At 40.7% G+C, this 22284-nt stretch overlaps 1 protein-coding gene across 4 annotated transcripts; it reads left to right on the forward strand.

The window, feature by feature from the left end:
• Positions 1 to 793: 793 nt before the first annotated feature.
• LOC109983359 (rabphilin-3A) lies at positions 794 to 22041 on the forward strand. Of its 4 annotated transcripts, none has more exons than XM_020633045.3 (18): positions 794 to 1094; positions 11419 to 11498; positions 11616 to 11627; positions 11771 to 11896; positions 12023 to 12152; positions 12298 to 12381; positions 12468 to 12636; positions 15088 to 15255; positions 15360 to 15542; positions 17471 to 17550; positions 17690 to 17764; positions 18193 to 18302; positions 18450 to 18576; positions 18667 to 18723; positions 18842 to 18996; positions 19094 to 19175; positions 19759 to 19855; positions 19959 to 22041. In XM_020633045.3, exons 2-18 carry the CDS (start codon positions 11425 to 11427, stop codon positions 20087 to 20089), a joined length of 1860 nt encoding a protein of 619 aa, XP_020488701.1. In that variant the 5' UTR covers positions 794 to 1094; positions 11419 to 11424; the 3' UTR covers positions 20090 to 22041. The 4 variants fall into 4 exon arrangements, with proteins under 4 accessions (XP_020488701.1, XP_020488702.1, XP_065820721.1 ...); XM_020633046.3 differs by having other exon boundaries at positions 11424 to 11498; XM_065964649.1 differs by lacking the exon at positions 11616 to 11627.
• Positions 22042 to 22284: the final 243 nt, after the last annotated feature.

A 22284-nucleotide genomic window follows, 5' to 3' on the forward strand; every position in this document is an offset into this window, starting at 1 on the left:
ATTTGGGGCACCAATACGGAAGTAGGAGGGAATCATCTCTTTCCTTCTCCTGCACTGTTTTCCCGTGTGTAGGTGTGGCAAACATACTGTAGCTAATAAACTGTGCTTTAGTTCGTAATGCTTAATTATATCTCGAGTAGTAGAGTAAGTTTATGATGATATTGCATTAAATCGATTACTCTTCTGTAGGGGTAACACATACATCTGTCCTGTTGTGGAGCAAATGGGTGACTTTCATCATAGCCTTTTGGAGCCTTTGGTGCATTAATTACCTCATCCCTTAGATGGCGCAGTGTCTCCACAGTAATAATGAAAAAAGAGGTCTTCTCTTGTAATTCAGACACTGATAACAGAATTTCACTAGGCTATCTTTGGCGATATCATTACTCCTTCAGAAACAGATTAACCAAACTAATGTGACTGGAACGAAAGAGCCAACGAAATGGTTTTTTTTTTTTTAAATAGGCCTATCCAGTTATTCTTGTTGTCAGTCTAATATAAGCATAGCCTACTACTGGTGGTTCATAACTATGGACTAACATTATTCCATAATTAAGAGCTTATAGTAAAAATAGATTGCATTCAAACATTAGAATAAAAAAAACATGCTTTATCTTGTTTGTGTAGGCAACGTAAAAGTAGTTCAATATTATCAGACGGATGCATAATGCAAAAAAAAGTGACAGTGATTTCTCAATAAGGCTGCATTGACGTGGAGCCAAATTTAGCCTCTACTCGCTGTTACAGAGACGATCGGATCAGGTGATGCCTATCCACTTGAGCATCAGTGTTATCACTTCAGATCCAGGGGTTTCCTTCCCAGGGTACCAAGGGCTTTCCATGCTCACGCAGAAGAGGAGACAAGTTCCCACGCATTGTGGAGGTCCGCTGTGCATCTTGCAACACAGACTAGGCTACTCCGCAGGGCAAAATAAATAAATAAAATTCAAATAAAAGCTCTTGGTGCCAGGCGCCATGCCCAATGACTGACTCTGTGGTCGTATCCAAGTGCTGCACAGAAATTTAGTCCGCATCATTCCCTGACAGCTCCCCGAGAGAGAGAGAGAGGGAGACAAGCAGTGCTGGATTCTCAGGTAGGAAGCTTTATTATTTCCCTCGAAGGATTTTCAAACATTACATCGTTTACAAATAATCATGACTAGGTTACTGCGTTTTTCCAGTGACTTATTACATTTGTATTTCTCTCTTACAAGTTGAATGAATGCAGCATTTCATTCACAAGAGAGATAGGGAGGGAGTGGAAATTATCTGTTATGAGTAAACACATTTAATTGCCTGTGTTTATTGATTTGATTGCACACATTGTCGTTGACTTTATGAGCCTGAGTCATTGACACTATAAATGTGTGAATTCCATGCAGTGCAACGCACTATGCATGGAGCTGCTGCTAATTTACCTATATGAGGTGAAAAAAAAGTGTATGATCAGCAGCTCCAACGCACTATGCATGGAGCTGCTGCTAATTTACCTATATGAGGTGAAAAAAAAGTGTATGATCGCCTTGTTAAAGGAAAAATTATCTCACTGAAAACACTGCTTTGCTGCAGAATATGTCATGCAGAGGCGTCAGTGGAGATTCTTATTTTCAATTGTTGCATTGATTTTACTACAGCACGTTTGGAGTTGTGATTATGTCCTTAGTTTATTCAAGAATGGACAATAAATGTTACCCTGGGTGTAACTCCATAGGCTTTTCTAGGTCCCTCTTTTGATTAATTTAAATAAATAACTAGCTGGCTGGGTTCCTGTTTCCTTGTTGCAGATCTGATATGAGAAAACAGACCTGGTAAGTCATGTGGGAGCCTTTGGTTGCAGTCCCTGGGCGTTGCTGCAGGATTTTTAGGAGTGCATGCTGGGGTTTGATGTGCCTGCAGACTAGGAGGAAAAAACACAAGTGATGCTTGAAATGCTGATGTGGGCAGGGCAGCTCTCAACTCCAGCTGTTCCACAGTACAGGTGCTACAATCGTCTGCTTGTTGTGATATTACCTCATCCTGCAGCCGTAGGTTGTTACACTTTGTGGGTCAGAGCGAAATGTGTTGTAAACAGACCTTTTGGTTAATTTATTCTCGTTTTAATATGGAAGGAGAACAGAAAAAAGAAGCTGCCTCTCGGTTCCACCATCTCCAACTCCTCCTACAGACCTGAAGCATGGGGGATTAAATGGGGGAGGGGAAGAAAAGACTGAATGAACAGTCAGAGAGATATCTGCAGCTGCCTCCTCTCACATGAGCAACCACAGTAGTGATTGGACGACACCCTTCTGCTGGTACCTCTCTCTCTGGGTTTCTGTGTCTCTGCCAGCCCTCTTTTTTCTGTCCAGAGAAAGAGCTGATTTAGACAAGAGACAAAAGAGGCAAATTGATTCTTAGGCCACATCTCATGAAACAAGAGAAAATGAAAATGGCAAAACACTAGGCAACACAGGTGTTAAGGGAAAAGGTTAAAAAACGATGGCGAGATGAAGTAAGTGCACACTAACGGCATTATTTAAAGGTGAGGAATACACGCCTACTGTACCCATAATCCCAAGTCTTCTTTTTTTTCCCATTTCATCCATGCTGTCTTTTCAACCATGAAGAACCATCTTGTCATCTTGAATGCATCATCTCTTACAAATTTCAAACGTGTTTATTGATATAAGATATAATCCACTGTTACACTCACACTGCAACAATGGCATGTTCTGCACATGCTTTGAAATTTGACACAGGTATCGTGGACTACAAAAAAATAGACGTTTGTACACATAGCTTTTAATCATTGTGATTCTTCTGATCTTGCTGTTTCCATGGCCACTGTTGGTAAAGGTGCATGACTCTATGTTTCTCTGAGCTCTTCACAAACCATAAATGGAGCCCAAAACCCAAATGGCATGTTTTACTCTAAATATGTGCTTGTTTCTGTGTCCTGCCTTGGTGATTTAAACAATATATATATATATTATTCCGTCTTTTGTGGCTGATTATCCAAAGGGAGTGGCTTCGTCTTGAAATTCTGGAAGTGACTCATTTCACAGCCTCTCTGAAACTGGTAATTGGATTTGGCTAAATACTATGGCATATTGGAAAAGACAAACATAATGAATGTTCTCCACAAGAGAGAAAGGAGTTAGAAATCCCAAACTGAATTTTCACTTTTGTCCTCTTCCGTTTATAATCTCAAACATGTATCTGACTGATTATTATCATCTCTGTTCATATGCTGTAGCTGCTGCTCAGAGCGATGTCACACAAACAAACTTAGCATTTGAAGACACATCACTGAGCATCCCAACAGGGTTGGTTTGTCTCAGAAGTTTGGTCACAGTTTATTTTTAGTGTCGCACTGTTTTAGACGAGAGTAGGCTCTCTTATTCCAAAAGAGATTCGTTAAAAACCCCCAGGAGTGTTGTACCTGCTCATTTGCTGGTGGGACAAGTGGGGGCGTCAGATATCCAGCTGCTGAACCGTGCCAGATCTCCGAAACAGAGCAGAACACACACAGAATCACAACCATTCCACTGAGGGATTGATATGAGAGCTGACTGGTTCTTTATATGTTCAGAGCTAGGTAGTTTTTTTTTATCTGTACTGACCACCAGCTGCAGGTCACTTCTCATTTGTAGAGAACAGATGCTTAGTGTCTTTACGACGGACCTTTACTGCGCTGATTTAATGCTCCTGTCTGGTTGTACTTGTTTCACTGAGATAAGATGGGAGGAAATTGAAGGAGCATGACTGGCCCATGCATCTAGCCAGTTCTCGAAGTCCTACCTACCTCTTACCTCACAGGCATACAGCGATGATTCACCATCAGCCAGGCAAATGTGAAAATTACTGCAGGCTTTTTCTGGAGCGCAGTTAATTGAGTGCTTGATGTTTGATAACTGTTTGCTTCCTTAGTTCTAAAAAAAGAAGAAGCCTCTGAGTTACATCAAAATGTCTTAGATGTGGAAATTTCTCTGCTAAATTTAAGGCTTGATCACTACAGTAGATGGGAAAAGCAGGATGTGGACCGCTCATTCAGTCATGTATCGTGTTAATTTAAGAATGACACACGCATAGCCCAGCCGGTTTTGGTCAGTTGGTCCAAAAGTGGTAGCAGGATAACAGCATGGTAGCTTGTTGGTCACTGGATGGTCTTTCCTGTTTGTTCTCCAGCCATGCGGGACCTGGAGCCGTTCCTGTTCAGAGCATGTATTTGTGTGAATTCCAAACGGTGCAACACTCTCAGATTGGAGAGGTGAAGAGTCCTCACAGATGGTTCCACAGATGGTTCTCATCAACGTAATTGTCTGACTGAATACAAGGATAATTTGTTGATGCCTCAGACCTAAACAACAACAAACATCCTTACTGTTTCCCTAAATAGAGTTTGGTCATTTCTCAATCTCTCCGACCCTCTGTGGTCTACACAGATCCTCTGTTCTGTACATGAAGATCCAAGTACGTGAAGCAAGCACTAATGCCTTAAAGAGGAGTGAAAAGCAATGGGGGGCGGGAGTTGTAAATAATTAAAAAAAATGCTGAGTGATGTTTTCCTCCTGCAGTGGAGGGTTTTCTTGGTGCAGTGCTTTACTATCTTATAGGCCCAGGCCTTGCTGTGGCATCTCAGGAGGGTGGATGGAGTTTTGCCATGCAACTCCGAATGGGTGGCTACCTCTCATTTTTTTGGTGCTTCCTACCCAGTCTCCCCACACTCCCTGCATGCCTGGTGTGTGAGGCTGTGAGCATTAGACATCAGCAGCTGAACACTATGAATGGTTATACAGTAGAAAAACTGATTACCCTCTTGTCTTTTCAAGGACCATTATTTAAGATTATGGGTGACATGTTCGAAGAAATAGATTGTATATCTCCATTACAAATACTATATGTAATACTCTCATAAGTCATCATCAGTCTTTTGAACTAGCTAGCCATCTAGCTAAGTAGTCTGCCACTATGTCACTTTCTATAGTCGGTTATAGCCTCCAGTTACATTTTGGGCAACACAATATTAGGTTAAACTAGTAGCCATATGATTTTGATATCTGAACTTGCAAGACTTTTTGGGGACATTATAAGAGACATTTTGGTCAGCGCCCACATGTTGAACTAGTAGCCATATGAATTGGAATGTTTAAACTAGCCAGACAGCTAGTCAAGCAACCTACCGCCGTTTCATTGCTCTTTTGATAGTGACCTCCAGAGAATTATTGGTAAGCACCCATTGAAAATTGAAATTGAAAAGTTTCAGACCTTCTTTACATTTGTGAATTGTTCGGTTAAATTGGTCAAACACTGGACTCTCACTCAGGAGACCAATCTTTTGTCAAATGTGAAACCAAAAGTTATCATTGACTTATTATTTAAACTATGTTTTCTTAACTTAAACCAAATAGTCGGGCTGTACCTGACTCAAAAATGTTGTCAGTCAAATCAGATTTGGCCATTAAATTCAACGTTTCTACTCGTGTTTTCCATTTTTTCAGTTCAGTATTCAACCCTAATGTTTATCCTTTAGCGGTAAACCAGGCATTTCTGGCTGACTACTTTCTTAGTGTTTCAAATCAGGTCACAATCATTTTTAGTTTATAAAGTGGCGGTACAGGAAGACAACAAAACAAAGCCCTGCTGAAGAGCTTCAGAGGGAAACAGACTTACCATGAAAATTGCTTTATTAAGTGATTTTATCATCTAAGTCAGTGGGTCTTCTCAGAGTTTCGGCTTTGTTTAAAACCTTGTGGACAATTAACACTGAACTGCCCTTTATTTCATTTTGTTGTAAAGTTAAGTATGGTTGTTGATCTTGCATTGCTAAAATGACACAGCTAAGTAAAGAGTGGAGATGGACTGTCAAAATGAGAGTGTAGCCTACTTGCTGGATTATTCTAATCATTGCCATTTTGGTGGAAGCCGACAAAGTAGTTTTAGTACCTGAACCTAACCAAATCAGGAATGTTTCACAAGGTAAACCACATACTTGGACAAGTTTAGGCCCCAAAATGACTTGAATATGTCTAAGTAAGATAATTGTTTGGGTTAAATTAAAATAATAATGTTGACTTTAACATGAGACACACACAGACAGACACAAACAACAGTCTCGTGGATGAAAGAGCTTGTTTTCAGAAAGCCTTGGAGACAAATATCCAGGTGATAGGTCAATCTCTGTACTAGCAGAATCCCCTTGTATTGGGATACTTGCTTTGAAGAGGAGGGCTAGGGGAGTGGTTTGTCATTTGTTTGCCACTGCCCCCTCAACATCAGATGCCACTTGATCGAACAAACTAGTCCCTTAAGCGGGCTGTTCTCCAATCCACCATTGTACTAATGATTTTATCACAGCTGTTTGGTGGTACCAGTTATAAAATTGGAAATTTTATTGTGTATAAAAAGAGCTATCAATTAACAACACATAGGTTTCATGACAGAAAATAAAGATCTCACAGGTTATACAATGCTGTACTTTTTTTTATACAGGTAGCTTTCATGTTCGCCATATAAAGTGAGTCAAGGTATTGTTAGCCAGTACATGCTTTATATTGTTTTGGGGAAGGGCATATAACTCATAACCCAACAATAACAATCATTATTTACTAGGATGTTACTTTTAATGTAATCTTTTCCATAAGTAGTTGTATGTTTTTTATCATTGTGGCCCTCTGTTTTGGAATCCAATATTTCTACACTGTAGTGCAATTGTCAATGATAATCGTGACTACCAGTGACCTTAACAGTGTGTTTATAATATATAACCTATAGAGCCCTTTCTCTGTCTATTCTGTTTATATTAATCATATAAATTTGAATTGAATAAATCTGTATCTATAGAGAGTGAGAAAGACATTTTAAAGTCGTCCTTGCTCATGAATGATGTTCCAGATCACCACAGGTCTAGAGTTGAAACTGTAGACAAGCCAAGACTCTCCTGTCTGAGGAGCTCAGGCTGTGTTCTGTTTCATAAATCATAAAACAATCTGGGTTACCGCCAGGCAGATGGTGGGGAAAGAATAGTTAAAAAAAAAAGTTGTTTTCCTTATCATTTTCAACCCAGCTTTTTTAAGATGTTTTTTGCTCCTTTAACATTTTTTTTTATTGTATCCTAGTTTTTCATGTTTTTTTTATATTTAAATTCATTTTCATTGTGGAACTTGTTAAAAGAGAAGATACAGTATGACATCAATTTAAACCAGTCATCCATGCTGCACAATAACTATTACTTTTGGATAGATGAACCCTTTTAGTGTGTTGGTGCAACTGCATTGTTTATGGTTTTGCAACATAATGAATTATGAATGGAGTCACACAAGGCAGTGTGAGCCTTGCAATGGCTATGTTTAAAAAATGTTATAGCTTTAGTTCTCCCAGCACAGGGTGAAAAATGAGTGAGTTGCAAGGTAATTGGGGCTTTTTAATAGGAAAAAGGCACAGTGTGTTATAGCTGATGAAACATTAATGGTTACAGCAACCTGGAAAACATGTCTATGGGTTCACCAGGATTATGGAATCATTTGTATGATGGATATGCAGTGCTGGCATGGATGTCAATTTGTCATCTACTTAGCATCAGCACCTTGGAAAGTGGTTTTGGAGCAAAGTGCTGATCTGAGCCTGCAGGGACCCTGCAGTGGCCAATCGCAAGGCTTGTTGGTGAATGATTCTGTGGCATGCTTCAGCAGAGCTTTAGGGGGACCTCCATTACATGTAAGTAGCCTATGTTTTGGCCGTAGGCAACAAAATATAAATGGAGGCCTGATTAAAGATAAATTAAAGTGAACCCAATTGTGGGACTTTGCATTGATCGCCAATGCTCATTAACCCATTTCAAGATTGTCCTTCTTTGAAGATGGCGAGGGAATTGTTGTCCTGGAATTAAGTTTCTTTATATTCAATATAGGTTAACAAATGGGACACAAAGCAGGCTATAAGAAGAAATCAAATTGACTTTACTTGAACACATTACATATACCCATTGTTTAATGTTGATCTTAATAGAAGCGTGATGCCTCTGTCCACACCCCCCTTAAGCTCTCACTCAGTGCTGTATCCATAACGATCCATGTTGGGTCAATCCATCAATGCCCCATTGCCTTGTTGTCACTCTCCACGCTTTATTCAGTTCCTGTTTCCTCAGGCAAGAAGCTCACTCTTGGAAAAAAGAAACATCAGGCTGTTGGCTGTAACAAGGTGCTTTTATTCCAGTCTACTCCTTCTCCATCAACGGTTCTGCAGTAATGACTCATACACCTGCTATTCAAAGTCACACAACAGTATAAATCTGTGAAAGTGCCATATAATAAGACTTACAAAGCTAGTTCCTTATGCTGAGCATTCACTTCAAGTATCCAAGGAGAATGCATCACTGTGTTTCTAAAAATGGATGAAAGTGTGTAGGGGGCGCCCTAGGAGTTGTATTTGTATACATCCCTTGACATGTACAGATGCAGATTTTTATTGACTTTCCTTTCAGGTCCTGAGGAGGAGATAGAGGTTTCTAAACTGGTCCATATGAAACGCTATACAGGAGAGATCCTGCTGGGTGCACGACTTCTTCGGAAGACTGCCTTAACTCGATGCTTTCCTGTCGTCATATCACACATGATCTTTTACTACTCATGTCTGCTGTATTTGTAGGTAGTGTTTTGTGGTTGTCTGCATCCCTGGGCGTCACTTTGCCGATCGCCACGTCTTAGAGCATCGTCACCAGAGTTCTGTGACATTTCAGAAAATATCTGCTGCTCCCTGGAGAAAGATCCACCACCTGTCTGAGTCATTTTACATGGGAGGAAAAACGGTCACAGGATGACTGTTGCACCAAGTCAGAGTCACAGATGACGCAGATTAGTAGCATTTATAACCTCTACAAAACCGAGGATGACAGTCTGAGGACCATGATGATGTCATAACTGCAGAATAACAAGGCTCAATATGACATTTCGGTTAAGACTGTCCATTATAATTGGCCTCAGATAATTTTTGAAAACCGTTTGAGATGTAAACCCCCTCTGACAGCGCAGTAGATGAAACCAAGCTGTGCTTTTCTGTGTCGGAAGCATCAAAGCCTGCGCTGGCAGCTCTTTATGGGAGAAGTGTGTGTATAGGATCCTTCAGACAATCTCCTGAATGCTAATTGGATTGTCACCTCAGCAGAGAGTCCACTTCTGTGATGCGGTAACATCCATCCCCCCGACACCAGACCGCTCTGACTTGTCTGAGTCAGTGATTACCCAGCCCAAGTCTGAATGCCTCCTCCCATCCATCTCTCTCCACTCCCCCCCCCCCCCCCCCCCCCCCCTCCCCCATCCACCTCTTACCAGGATGCAATCATGTTAGACAAAAGTGGGATAATTCATTTCTGGCAAGTGAAGCCTGAGTGTATAGGATATATATCGCACATTCAGAGTGATGTCTGAAGCGTCAGAGGGCTACTGAAAAGTGAAAAAAGACAAATACTCCCAGAGGTGTCACTGTTGGCTGGATGCAGCAGCAGCATCAGAGGGAGAAGCCCACACCAAGAGTGTCTATTGTTAGCACAGTGAATTTGTTGTTATTCTGCGAGTCCTGCAGCCAGAGCAGCAACAGATTAAACGTTCAAAAGGTATGTAGACTGACATTACGCAGCAGAATAAGAGCAGCTGGATAAAGAATTCAGAGTCACACCCTCTCTTTTGCTGCCTCTTTCAGTTTCTCCAAGGTTTTATTGTGCTGGTAGAGACTGGCGACAAGTGAAACTTATTGATTTTACATTTAGTCTTATGATTATGCTTTCCATGCCTCTCTCTAACACAATACCTGCACTCTCATCATCCTGCACCATCACACTTCTTGACATTTCAGGCCCAGGAGAGGCTTTTCTTCCCTCTTGTTGCTATCTTTCGGGATCCTGCTGGTCTTTTCAAACTGCTGCTACTTCCCCTCAGGACATACACTGCGGCCTGTGGCAGCTGCAACTTCACCAATGTACTGTGTTGCAAAGACCTGAAGCTGCTCTAAGGCAGTCAGACAGGGGCACCCGCGCTCACTGAGCAGGCTTGCCCATGGGCACATGCCTCAGTGATTTCTGTCGACATCCTTTTATCAGCTTTACCATTTCACTATCAGGTAAAATCACATTGCTGGTGTATTACATTGATACTGTGGACAACACACAGTTTTCCTCTGTCATCATTTGCACTGGGCTCAGTGCCTAGTCTGTTTTTTACACCCTGCTAACAAACGATTTCAAAAGCTTGCCTCATGTCATCACATGCTGACGGCACAGCCATCCATAAAATTAAAAGCAATGTCCCATTGACACAACTTCCTCCAGATCTTTCTCATCAGCCCTCACTATGACACCCGACCACACTTCAACTCCCACCATCCCTGAAGAAAGATTAAAATTGTCTGAGGACTGAGCAAACACTTAACTACACCATGAACAATCCAAAAACATGGAGAAAAAGACTCTTAGTCATCCTTGTCAGCATAAACTCACCTCCTCCTCCTCCTCCTCCTCCTCCTCCTCCTCCTTTCTCTGTTGGCAGCATAATGGAGCCACTCCTGCTATATGGAACCATCTGTTTCTTTGAAATGTGTAGACACCAACTGGAAGAAAATCCTTACTGCTGCTGAAATAATTGGCCTTGCCTCCCTCAATTTGGAGCGCACATTAGATTTTAAACACTGCACCACCCACCTCAATGTGATTTCACTCTAGTCACTTTTGTGCAGGAGGGCATTGTTTTTGTGTTGTGTTATTTGAGTTTTCCATGTGTCCATTTATTGCTTGAATGTCTGGGGAACAAATTCTACAAAACGGGCTTGGCAGGAGGAGATAGCTCTGATTGGCTGCTTGGCACCAGATGTGCTTACTCTGCCATGGGTAGATAACATTTTTTCGGCTCTCTGAGTTAATATGTAAATCACTGGAAAATAAGAACAGGAAGAGGAAAACAGTGGTTGTTGCTTTCCCTGCAACAATGGATTTTTGGTCATTTTATGGTTGTTTGTGGTTTGATGGCAAGAAAAGTGAGGTCATTGCAAGCTACCCTTATGCTAACTTGAAGTGTACACTTACTGTTAGTTGGTCAGCACTGTTTTGGCGCATTTATTTGTACAAAATGTCCTTTTGATGATGCACCAGAATGGGATCAAAAATTGGTTTTAGCTGAATAGTTAATAAAAAAGTTTGACTCTCCTGATTAGAAGAGAAAAAGTGAAGTGTGGAGAGGCAGTCTTAAACTGAAAGTCCGAGGCACTCTGATAGCATATAAACTCTACGCGTTTCGACTCTACTGAGTCTTCGTCAGGACACATTGGTTTTAGATGATTTGGTAAGTGCATGCTAAATCAATTTCTTTCTTTCTTTCTTTCTTTCTTTCTTTCTTTCTTTCTTTCTTTCTTTCTTTCTGTCTTTCTGTCTTTCTTTCTTTCTGCTAACTGTGACAGCACAGCATGACTGACACAGTGATGAGCAGCAGTTCAGATCGCTGGGGGTCCAACGACAGGCAGAGAAACATGCATGCCAGGTAAGCATGACTGTAAAAATACTCCTTTAATGTTAACCTTCTCTAAAAGTCTACCAACACCATGCATTGTCTCTCTTGTTTTAACTGCATCCCTCTAATGTGTGATCTGTGACACAGTGATAAAGAACAGTAAGTAGACTGACTCATTCACTGATTCAGTTTTTTTTATTCAGACAAACGTGATGTGATTGAATTTGAAGCACATTTGTGTTTGGATATAATTAATTTAGCCATAAATCAATGTAACTTTAACATGTATTTTTGGCTGACAGGGGTACCTGGACCATGCAACAGGGTCCTGGTTCTGGTCCAGACCTGACAGATGAAGAAAAGGAGATCATAAACAGTGTGATCGCTCGAGCTGAAAAAATGGAGGCCATGGAGCAGGAAAGAATTGGGTAAGAGACTGTAAAACCTCTAGACATGTGTTTAAAAAATGTTATCACCTTATGACACGCATTCAATTTAACCTGAATAAATCAAATGTGACAATTTAAGTAAGATTTTGCCCTGTGCTGCTGCAGGCGCTTAATAAACCGTCTAGACGACATGAAGAAGACTGTAGCAGGGGACGGACTGTCCCGCTGTTTGCTGTGTGGGGAGCAGTTTGGCTCACCCGGTGTCAGCTCAGTGGTGTGTGAGGACTGCAAAAAGGTAACTAATGATGACTCGGCCAAATGTTGCAGGGCAAAAAATAAAAACACTGCATGTCCTAAAGTTGAGGGAGCATAATAGGTCATGGTTTATGAGCTGTTTAATTGTTAAACAATGTTAATGGTGAGCACATTTCTCTTCATAGAATATGTGTACCAAGTGTGGTACACAGTGTAGCAGTAAACCACGTGCTGTGTGGCTATGCAAGATCTGCAGAGAACAGCGAGAGGTGGGTGCCCTACACAAGTGAACATGAAATAATCAAATGTGTTACAGGAAATCATGTAACAGGTTTAGCTTTTCTTTTTTTCGTAGGTGTGGAAGAGGTCTGGTGCCTGGTTCTTCAAAGGATTCCCTAAGCATTTCCTGCCGTCGCCTATGCCATTATCTAAGCAAAAAGAGACACGTACCCAAGAGGCAGCGGAGCCCCAGGGACCACCTGCCTCCAAGACCCGAGAGGCAACAAGCCAGCCTCAAGCACCAGGTAGACACAGCCCAGACTCTCTCCTTCATCTTCATCTGTCTTGCAGTATTTTCATTGACTACAAATCTTTACACTCGGCATCTTTCAGGTACTGGTCACTGTTTTTGGCTAACTTGTTGGACATTTTCACAAACAGTTGACTTACTTTTATATGTCATTTAGTTTTAGAATCTTTTGAATGTATCTTGAGTGTGAGGAAACCATAGCTACCAAAGGGGTTCAACTGTTCGGAAATGATCTTGTATGTTTAACAGGGAAACAGGAACATGGGAGAGAGGACAAGTTCTGTTAAAAAAAACAAAAACAACGGTGAGAAAATAAAAATATTTGAGACTGCAGTTGTGTCAACTGCTTCTTGCTTGGAGCAAAGGTGAGAAGGATAGGGTGGTGTGTGGCCATTTAAGAAAGCGACTCTCAGATGTTATGTTGGCAAGAATATGATTCCTGGTCATGTCCTTGCTGTTTAAAGAGGAGTCAGGAGGTTTGGGAAATGTGGAGAAAACAACTGTTACGATGAATGTAACATACAGAAAGATCAGGCTGTATGTTCACAATGCAAAGGGAATCACTTAACTGGGGCTGCACTATGTCCAAAACGAGTCAAGGATGGAAAAGTAATTAAGATTAGAACCAAAGGCTTCAAAACATTTATTTAAAACCGGGGAAGTTGTCACTGTGCATCAAAAGGAAGGGGAACAAGAAATGTCTGGAAACAAGCAAGAGCAGACAAAAAACTTTTTCCAGCATTCATCTTGATGGTCATTCACTGTGCTGCAGATATACAGGGTAAATCAGAACGCATTAAATGGTGTTGAACACTGCAAGGAGATTTTTGGACATCATTGATAACAAAGGGGAGGAATTGGACATCACTTTGAGGGAAGGAACTGTACTAACCCAGGAAATTGTGTCTCTGTAATAGAATGGGACAAGTAATTGAGCGGTATCACTGGGTGTACACTGTAAATACATTTCACTATATGGCTCTTGTTATCCAGTAGTTGGCGGTATAATATTGCAACTTCTTGGATTCCAACCGCTATCAAACCAAACAGAGGAAAGGTTAGAAGGTGTGGCTAATCAGGCAACAACAATAAGGACGAGAACCAAAATCACACAGTCAAGAAATCAAGCTAAGAAGTAAAGTGGAGAGTGGAGAAATACAAATTAAATGAACTAAACAAATACCCTGACATGATAAACTTGGCGAACCATTTATGAAATAGCTCCACATAGCAGACATATTACTTGCCTTAAGCGGCTAGCAGAGGTGCTATCAATATTAGTGTCGTGCTGCTGAACAGAGAACAGGACATTCAATACTTATTCTACTGAATGATAACCCCAAAGTTGTTTTTCTCTCTTTCTAGAATCTAGATGGATATATATAGTATTGGCTACTTCAGTCATTTGTCCATTTAAGACATTTGGGAAGACCCATGTTTGTATTTAATATGTTCAGTTAGCAAGATAAGCCAACTAGCATATTATGCTCAGAATGTGAAAATTAGTTAGCCTAGCTTACTAATATCATTCCTATTTTTTAAAATAGTTTTTATGAAGTTTTTTAAACAGCTACTTTGGCCTACATAGGATTCTGTGTTTGTAACATGTTAAATGTCTTTTATTGGTCCAGAAGTTGATATTTTGAAAGACCACTCTGGCAAAAGTCATGGATACACAGGGTTACAGAGATTCAATAAATAACATTTGTTTCACCAATCCAGATGCTACATCACATAAATAACCTGAAACAATATTGATCAATTGGTAACCGAAAATGTCCTCCCTCCCTATATACAGTTTTTTTTCTTTTGGTTTATTACAGTTTTGACCAATTAAACCAGCAAAAACTAATATTAGGGATACTGTATATTGACTCGTATCAGAGAGACAAAAATGTTTGACTTAAAACTATTCTTTAGTTTAATTAGATCAGCATCTGCACACAGGTCTTTGTATCCCCGCCTCTCCTTGCTTTTTTCTACACCATCAAACTTTTCATCTGCTTCCCAAATTCAGCTGCACCGCCCACTGTTGCAGAAAAGGGAGGATGAAGAGCTCAATTAAGTTTTCGGAAGGTGCATGCTGTGACATGGGATGAGCCTCCAGGTGGTGCTGGCATAATGGGTCACATTGTATCATTTAACTCTTGGAGCGTGATTACCTGCATGATCAATGTGTTTTTCCCACAATGGAGATGTGTTAGGCTCAAGCAGACTCTAAAGTTACTGCATGTACAGTAGTTGGCTGCCACAGCTTGTTGTAGTGTATGTAGGTCATTGCCTTTGCAACGAAAAAGCTGCAACATCAAAAGTATCCAGAGAGACTAGGGAGTATTACAGATTCCACTGCAGTAGGAGCCTGAAGTGGTGTGATTATTCCCTTCTCCCTTATGTATACTGTGTGTCTGTGTGTTTACTGTATTATTCTTTTCATGCTTATTTTTAGGACCAGAGCAGCAGGGCCGTGCTGGTTACCCACCTGTGGCCCCTAAACCATCAGTTGGGCGCATGGCCACGGGTGGGGCTGGCCCTGAAGAGGCAGGCCAGGGCAGCCCGGTGGTGATGAAGAAGGTGGTGCCAGTGCAGAGCTCCAGACCTCAGCCGGCCCAGCAGGGTGAGAGGCAGCAAGGACACCATGTAGTCCCAAGGTTTACATAAATATTGCATCTCCTAGTGCGGTCATTTTGTGCAGTCTTAGCTGATTTAATGTGGTTGTAGGACCAGTGGCAGGAGATGGAGGGTCCTACTCCTCTGGTGCAGTTCCTCAAGAGCAGAGAGCGCCCCCTGCAGTCAGAGATGACAGGAGGCAGGCCGCCGCCTACAGTGCTCCTCCCGCACGTCAGCAACCTCCCCAAGCTGAGGAGGAGGAAGAAACAAACGACTATGACTCTGATGAAGCTAGTGAGTACACCATCTGCTCACACTTCTCATGGAGTAATGTGTAAGGTGTCTAGTTTAATTTCAACTCATGGTCACCTTGACATTATTGATTTCATTCCCCTCATTTCAGATTAAAAGCAACACATTGAGGTTTTTTTTTTTCTTTTTTTGTAGCTCTTTTTTTATTCTACAATTCATTTAGCAGACGTGTTTAGTCAAGCAAAACATATTATTCAGCATACAGTATTTTGTATTAGCTCATAAAGGTACCATCTCTGTTCCTCTTTAAAGTTCTTAGTCATACCGTGTTGATACATGAGTTCCAGCCTTTTAGTCTGCTTGTAATAATTCATATCCATAAAATTCCCAATTGTCCTCACAAACTGCAAGTATCAATCTGTCAGCTTGTATTGATCTGGGTAGGAAATGACAAATGATAAGAACCATTTGTTATTGGAGCACTATAAACTGTATGAGAGGAAGATGTGAATCAATCAATAGTGTTACATAAGCAGTGTAGTTGGGTTCCCCCCCAACCCCACCCTCACCCCAACATCCCGTTTCCTATAATGATGAGAATGCCATACATGTTCTGTGCCTGCAGCATCAAACAGCCTTTCTTTTGCTTTCCTGGGACTTGGCTGTTAATTTGTTTTATCGAGGTCCGGGAATATGAAGCTGTGCAAATAATTTGAGATACAACAAGGCTAACGGGATATATATTCCCCTTGTGTTTGACCCAATCCCCATGTGTCGGGAGTGAAAATGGTAAAAATAGCAGTGGTTTTTCATTTGCCTGTTCTCTGCAGAGATTTGATTGTTAGAACTGTTAAGTCCCTTGGCTCTTAGCTGGTTAATACCTCTTCAGTATAGTTGATCTAAAAACATGCTAGCAAGCTAAATGGTAAACTCAGTTAAGATAATACCTACTTAACATGAGCATGTTAGCATAGCCATTGAGAGCATGTTATCATGCTGACTATTAGAACCTTTAGTTCAAAGCACAGTGAAGCCCTGCAGAAACGTATGTAGAAACTTGACTTCACACAAGAAAGATTCAGGAGACTCAGAAGGCTTGAGTTGAAGATGTTTGATAAGACTAGTGAGGAGAAATGACATTAACATGTGATGCTGTGTCTTGCCAAGCCAGTTCTGTCAGACCGTCCATAGGCTTCATATTCATCCTAAAGATGATGCTAAAGTCAGGGGCATATTACCCTATACTCTACGTAAAACTTGAATGTGATGTCTAAGACAATTGGGAGCAGACACTAAGTCTACCAAACAATCCAGATATGAGGGGAGAAACTAAGGGTTGGCATAGTCACAGCCTTACCCTATCAGCTCTGACAGTCGTCAGTAGCAGGGAAGCTAAATAATGTCTGTACAGAGAGATACAGAAATTCCATCACAGATGTGAACTCTTCAAGGATTTTAGAAGAGCGTTGTGTCTTTGGAGTCTAAGTTTGTTCTGAATCTGAGCCCGGAGAAGTTAAGTTATGAAAGAGAAATTAACAAAATGACATTTGATCATTTTGTCCCCCAAGAGCTACGCTAGGCAATGAAACGCCTCCAAAGAAAATGTGTGTGGGCAGATTTCTTTCCTTCTTACCCAGAACATCATTTTCTGAATGTCTTCCTCTGAGACTTGAGTTCTTGTTTGATTTATTGTATGTTATGTGCTTCTGCTTTGTATTTCTCTCCATTTCTCCTACCTACCTTAGGTACACAAAATATTGTAAATGTTTTACGAGTAAAGGTCTAGACTTATTTGAACTCTTTCTTTTTTTGTCAATCCTTTATGTTCATTCAGATTGCTGGTACTTACATTATACTCTCACTTCTGTTTGGAAGGAGATTGTCTCCCTGTTCTTATACTCTTAATTACTTAAGCACAGACTTGCTGTCTCTCTGTAGTCTAATGTAACGATGGTCTGGGTCTCTTTCAGCCACTCTGGGCTCTCTAGAGTTCAGTCTGCACTATGAACAGGAGAGCAACAGCCTCATCTGTAGTATCCTCAAAGCAAAGGTAACACTCCCCTCCTTATTCTCACACACAAAGGGATGATTACCATCAAGTGCTTTATTTTAAAATGCTCCTGAATGGCACTTTAGCTTAATTGCTGTATTCAATGATGTGATGGTCGTGGATCTCTGTTTCTCCTCAGGGACTGAAGCCCATGGACTCAAATGGACTGGCAGATCCTTATGTGAAGCTTCATCTGCTGCCAGGGGCTAGTAAGGTAGAGAACGCATCTTTCCTAGATTGAGCTTTTACTTCTTTTGAAAGATTTATTACATTAATATCCTGCTAAGTACAAGAGGAAGGGTGGTGGTTTTATTTAGCCTTGATTTGATCAGAAGCTTTTCTGCAAGCTCAAGCCTGACACCCAGTGGTTTGAATTAACAGAAACAATAACATGCACAGGATGATGCCAAGACATAAATCATTAGAAAAGACAAATAAGTAAAAAAGTTCAAATATCATTGCATGTGCAAATTGTGTATAAAGGGTTGTACGGCTGTAGTGAATTGTGCATGATTGGAGGGAAGTAGCAGCATGTAAATATTCCCTGAAAGAAACACCACAAACCACAGGTGTGAGATCTTGTGTCGTGGTAACTTGCCTCAAGATATTTCCATTTCCTTGTCCTGATCTGTCCTGCATCAGTCTAACAAACTGCGCACAAAAACCCTGAGAAACACCCGCAACCCTGCGTGGAATGAGACGCTCACCTACCACGGCTTGACAGATGAGGACATGCAGCGTAAAACCCTCAGGTGTTGTACCTCAGACAGTCTAATCTAAATCACTCACTTAGCTTCAACTGCCTTGTATTCATGTTTCAAACTTAAGATGTCCTCAGTTAACTCTTTTGAGGGTGTAGACGGGTCTCTATGATTAAAAATCCCTTTTGATTTCTGCAGGCTCTCCGTCTGTGATGAAGATAAGTTTGGGCATAATGAGTTTATTGGGGAAACCCGAGTGGCGCTGAAGAAACTCAAGATGAACCAGAAGAAAAACTTCAACGTGTGTCTCGAGAGAGTTATCCCTGTGAGTGAAACTCAATTACTTTTAAACGCTGCCGTGTTCTCCTTGTCTGAATCTCTTATTGACCTGCCTTAATCTCGTTCCACCTTGTAGACGAAGAGGACTGCAACAGCCGGGGGAGCCAGAGGCATCGCTCTCTATGAGGATGAGGCAATGCTTTTATTTGCCAGCATGTCCAAACATGACAGATTCCTCCAGTAGTTCACACAAATATTATCATGAAAACCCAGTAAATCCTTCTTTCCCTCTGTACTCTGTTTAACTGTAGACAGGGAAGGAGGGCGGAGAGGTGGAGGAGCGCGGGCGGATTCTGATGTCCCTCATGTACAGTACCCAGACCAACCGTCTCGTCGTGGGTGTTGTGCGCTGCGTTCATCTCGCTGCAATGGACGCTAACGGCTACTCTGACCCATATGTTAAAATGTAGGTAAAACATATTGTGTATCTGAAGTACCTCCCGATTGTAAATTAAGTCTCAAGAAATTACATACACTTCACTATGTGCGTGTGTGCATTACAGATGCCTGAAACCTGACATGGGGAAGAAGGGAAAGAGCAAAACACAAATCAAGAAGAGGACCCTGAACCCAGAATATAATGAGGTTTGTAAGAGAGCATGAAATTAGTAAAAGGATGTACAAGTAAGCAAGTGAATTAAAAATTTTAAGTATAAAGTAATTTTTTTTTCAATAAGGGTTTAAATTATAAAATGAAATGTTGCTCATTATACAGTGAGTATTTTCACTATTGCATGTCTCATGAAGATTAAATACTTTAACTAATGACAAATTTTAAATCACTATGACTTAATGTGATTAATTAACACTTATTAGACCATTAAATAAGGAATGTTACTTTATAGCTAATCCAAACAACAATTGATGCAATACACTTTGTTAGATTCAGTTTACTCAGGCTAAAACTTCATTTCAGGCCTACCAACACCTGACGTTTTCACAGAAGAATAAAGCTTTGCTTCAATTTAAACTGGTGCAAACATTCATATAAACTCAACATAAAAAACTGCTACATAAATACACAGTTATTTAACTAAAAATCTAACTAAAAGTGTGGAAAGTGTTGCCGAATAAGCAAATCTTCAAATTATAATGGAATAATTATGTTTATGAAAAAAGTCTGGAAGTGTCTTTTTAAGGATTGATTACTGTCTCAATTCAATTTCAGGAATTCAGTTACGACATCAAACACAGCGATCTGGCCAAGAAGACTTTAGACATCTCTGTGTGGGATTACGATATTGGGAAGTCCAATGACTACATTGGTAAATACTGCTTTAATGCATCATTGCTTTGATGCATCGTGAATGAAACTGTCACCTGATAACTGGCTACCTTTTCACGCCTCCCTCCTTCCCTCCCCGACAGGTGGCTGTCAGCTGGGTATCACTGCAAAAGGAGAGCAGCTGAAGCACTGGTACGAGTGTTTAAAGAACAAGGACAAGAGGATCGAGCGCTGGCACACCTTGTATAACGAGAATCACACTGCTAGTGATTAACCACATACCACAGCATGAGCTAAAACCTTGCCTCCCTACTTGGTTTGCATTCATATCTTATTGCACTTTTCCTCTATTTTGTCTATACTTTCACTCTATGACCATCACAGAGGCTTACTCGCATCCTTACCCTCCCCGGTTGTGTATACTCTTCTTTCCTGTCCTCTTATTAACAGTTTCTCTGCCTGTGCTGATAATTAATCTGCCTCTCAGACAAATCACAGCATCAAAGAACTAGAAATGTCACAAACACACGTCAATAAAGAGCTACACACAGACCAATCATGCCTCCATGATGTTGTGTAGCGTACTGAACTTGACACGTTCTTTGCTTAAGAAAATAAAGTTGAATAATTGCACTGGCACAGAACAAGAATAGCAATATGTTATGGCATATGAGGTCAAAATCAATGTTTAAAGACATAAAAGCTTTGATTGAGCTCATGCTTAAGTTTTATTAGACTGTAAGGGTTTTTTATTTTTTCTTCTAATTTGTCACGTGATGACATCATGCTGTAGTGTACTTGAACTGTATTCGCATGCCAAGCCCCAGACGTAAGGAAACATGCAGCTGCACCTTCAAATATTTCACCTGTGCCCACTGTCCTCAGCATTTTGTATATTCCCATGAAGAAATGTTTACATACTGATACATTGCTCAGGTTAGGATAGACATCTGATATACAGATGAGTCATAAGTCAGTGGACCATGAGCTAGATGATTCTTTCATCGGTTGCTGTTAATCTGTGATTTAGAATGATGGCACACTTAGTTGAGCATTAGAAGTTTTTATGTATGCTTAGGTCAAGCTGTGAGATTTGATTTGTAGAAAGTTAACTGTGATCAGAAAAACTGAAACGTGAACTCTTATTCTTAGTTGTGGTGAGAATTGGCAGGAAAGGGGCATTTCCTCCTGCTACCTCTGCTCTTCTGAAGCTTGTGGTTCACTCTGACACCTCAAAGGATTTCTACAGTTGTGTTTACAAAGAATGCACACGGTCTGAACTCTTAGAGGTTCCCCTTTCCAAGGAGAAAGGGTGGTATGGGTTATGTCAAAAGTATGTGCAGCTTTACCTGCATGCACTGTGCTCGTGACTCTGGTGTGCCTGGGGCATGGCCCGCTTTCACCCCAACGCACCATATTGCACAAAGCAGGGCTCTTTCTCCTGTGCCACGCCCCAATCATAAGAGGCTTTAGTGTGTGTTAGTTTATTGATCACAGCAAAAGAAGGAAAGCACACCTTACAGAGTGGAATGAACTCAATTTATACAGCTGATTGCAAGTTATTCCAAGGTCAGTATGAGGAAAAACAAAAAATCCTATGCATGAAATGTCTTGTGGTTCAAGATATATATTCTTTGTAAAAAATGAATGCTATTGTAATTCATTAATGTTTACACTCTTGCCCATAACATTCCTGTTAATATGTCATATACAAGAGGCCATAATCTGCATGACTATGGTGACTATGGTGTGATCTGAATAGACTGCATCCACACTGAGCACATCAACAAAAAAACTTCAGCCAAATGAATCAGTAGCAAACATTGAGATGATTCTTGCTCTTTGAATGACTTTCTGTACGTACACATTCAATTCTCTTAAGTGTCTTGTTTACTCTGCACAGCTACTAAGCCTGCCCTATGGCAGTGATTGAAATACCCACCAGTAGCATCACACACACTGTCCTATGTCGTGCTACTGCTGCAATGATCAACAGATGATGACGAATTATAATCAATAGTTTTTTAACAGGCTTCTCTCTGAGCTCAACTTACAGCTGTCTAAAACATGATTCTGCCAGTTCAGTGGAATGTTTCTTGCTTTATCTCTGTATTTGTACATAGATAGTGCATGCACTGGAAAAAATGTATGTTTGCAAATAACTTTGCATGTAAAGGATTTTGCAGAGTTTACACAGATCAATAAAAATATGATGAAAGCATACAAGCCTCGTGTATGGACCAATTAGAGTCAAGATATGACTTAGTAGTGTGTGAAGTTGAACACAGAAGATGAAACTAGGGCACAGGAGCAGAATTTGTAATAAATGTGAGATAGAAATTAAGGTAACTTTTAGTCACAACTTTGTACACGTCACCTGTATTCAGCATCTGCCGGAAATCGCCACATGTCACAGCTCTTCAGCTCTCGTCATAAATGTGAGTTAATGAATAACTCCCTCTGGTTCGT

This window comes from Labrus bergylta, chromosome 2, assembly GCF_963930695.1.
Source record: "Labrus bergylta chromosome 2, fLabBer1.1, whole genome shotgun sequence".
Classification (NCBI taxonomy): Eukaryota; Metazoa; Chordata; class Actinopteri; order Labriformes; family Labridae; genus Labrus; species Labrus bergylta.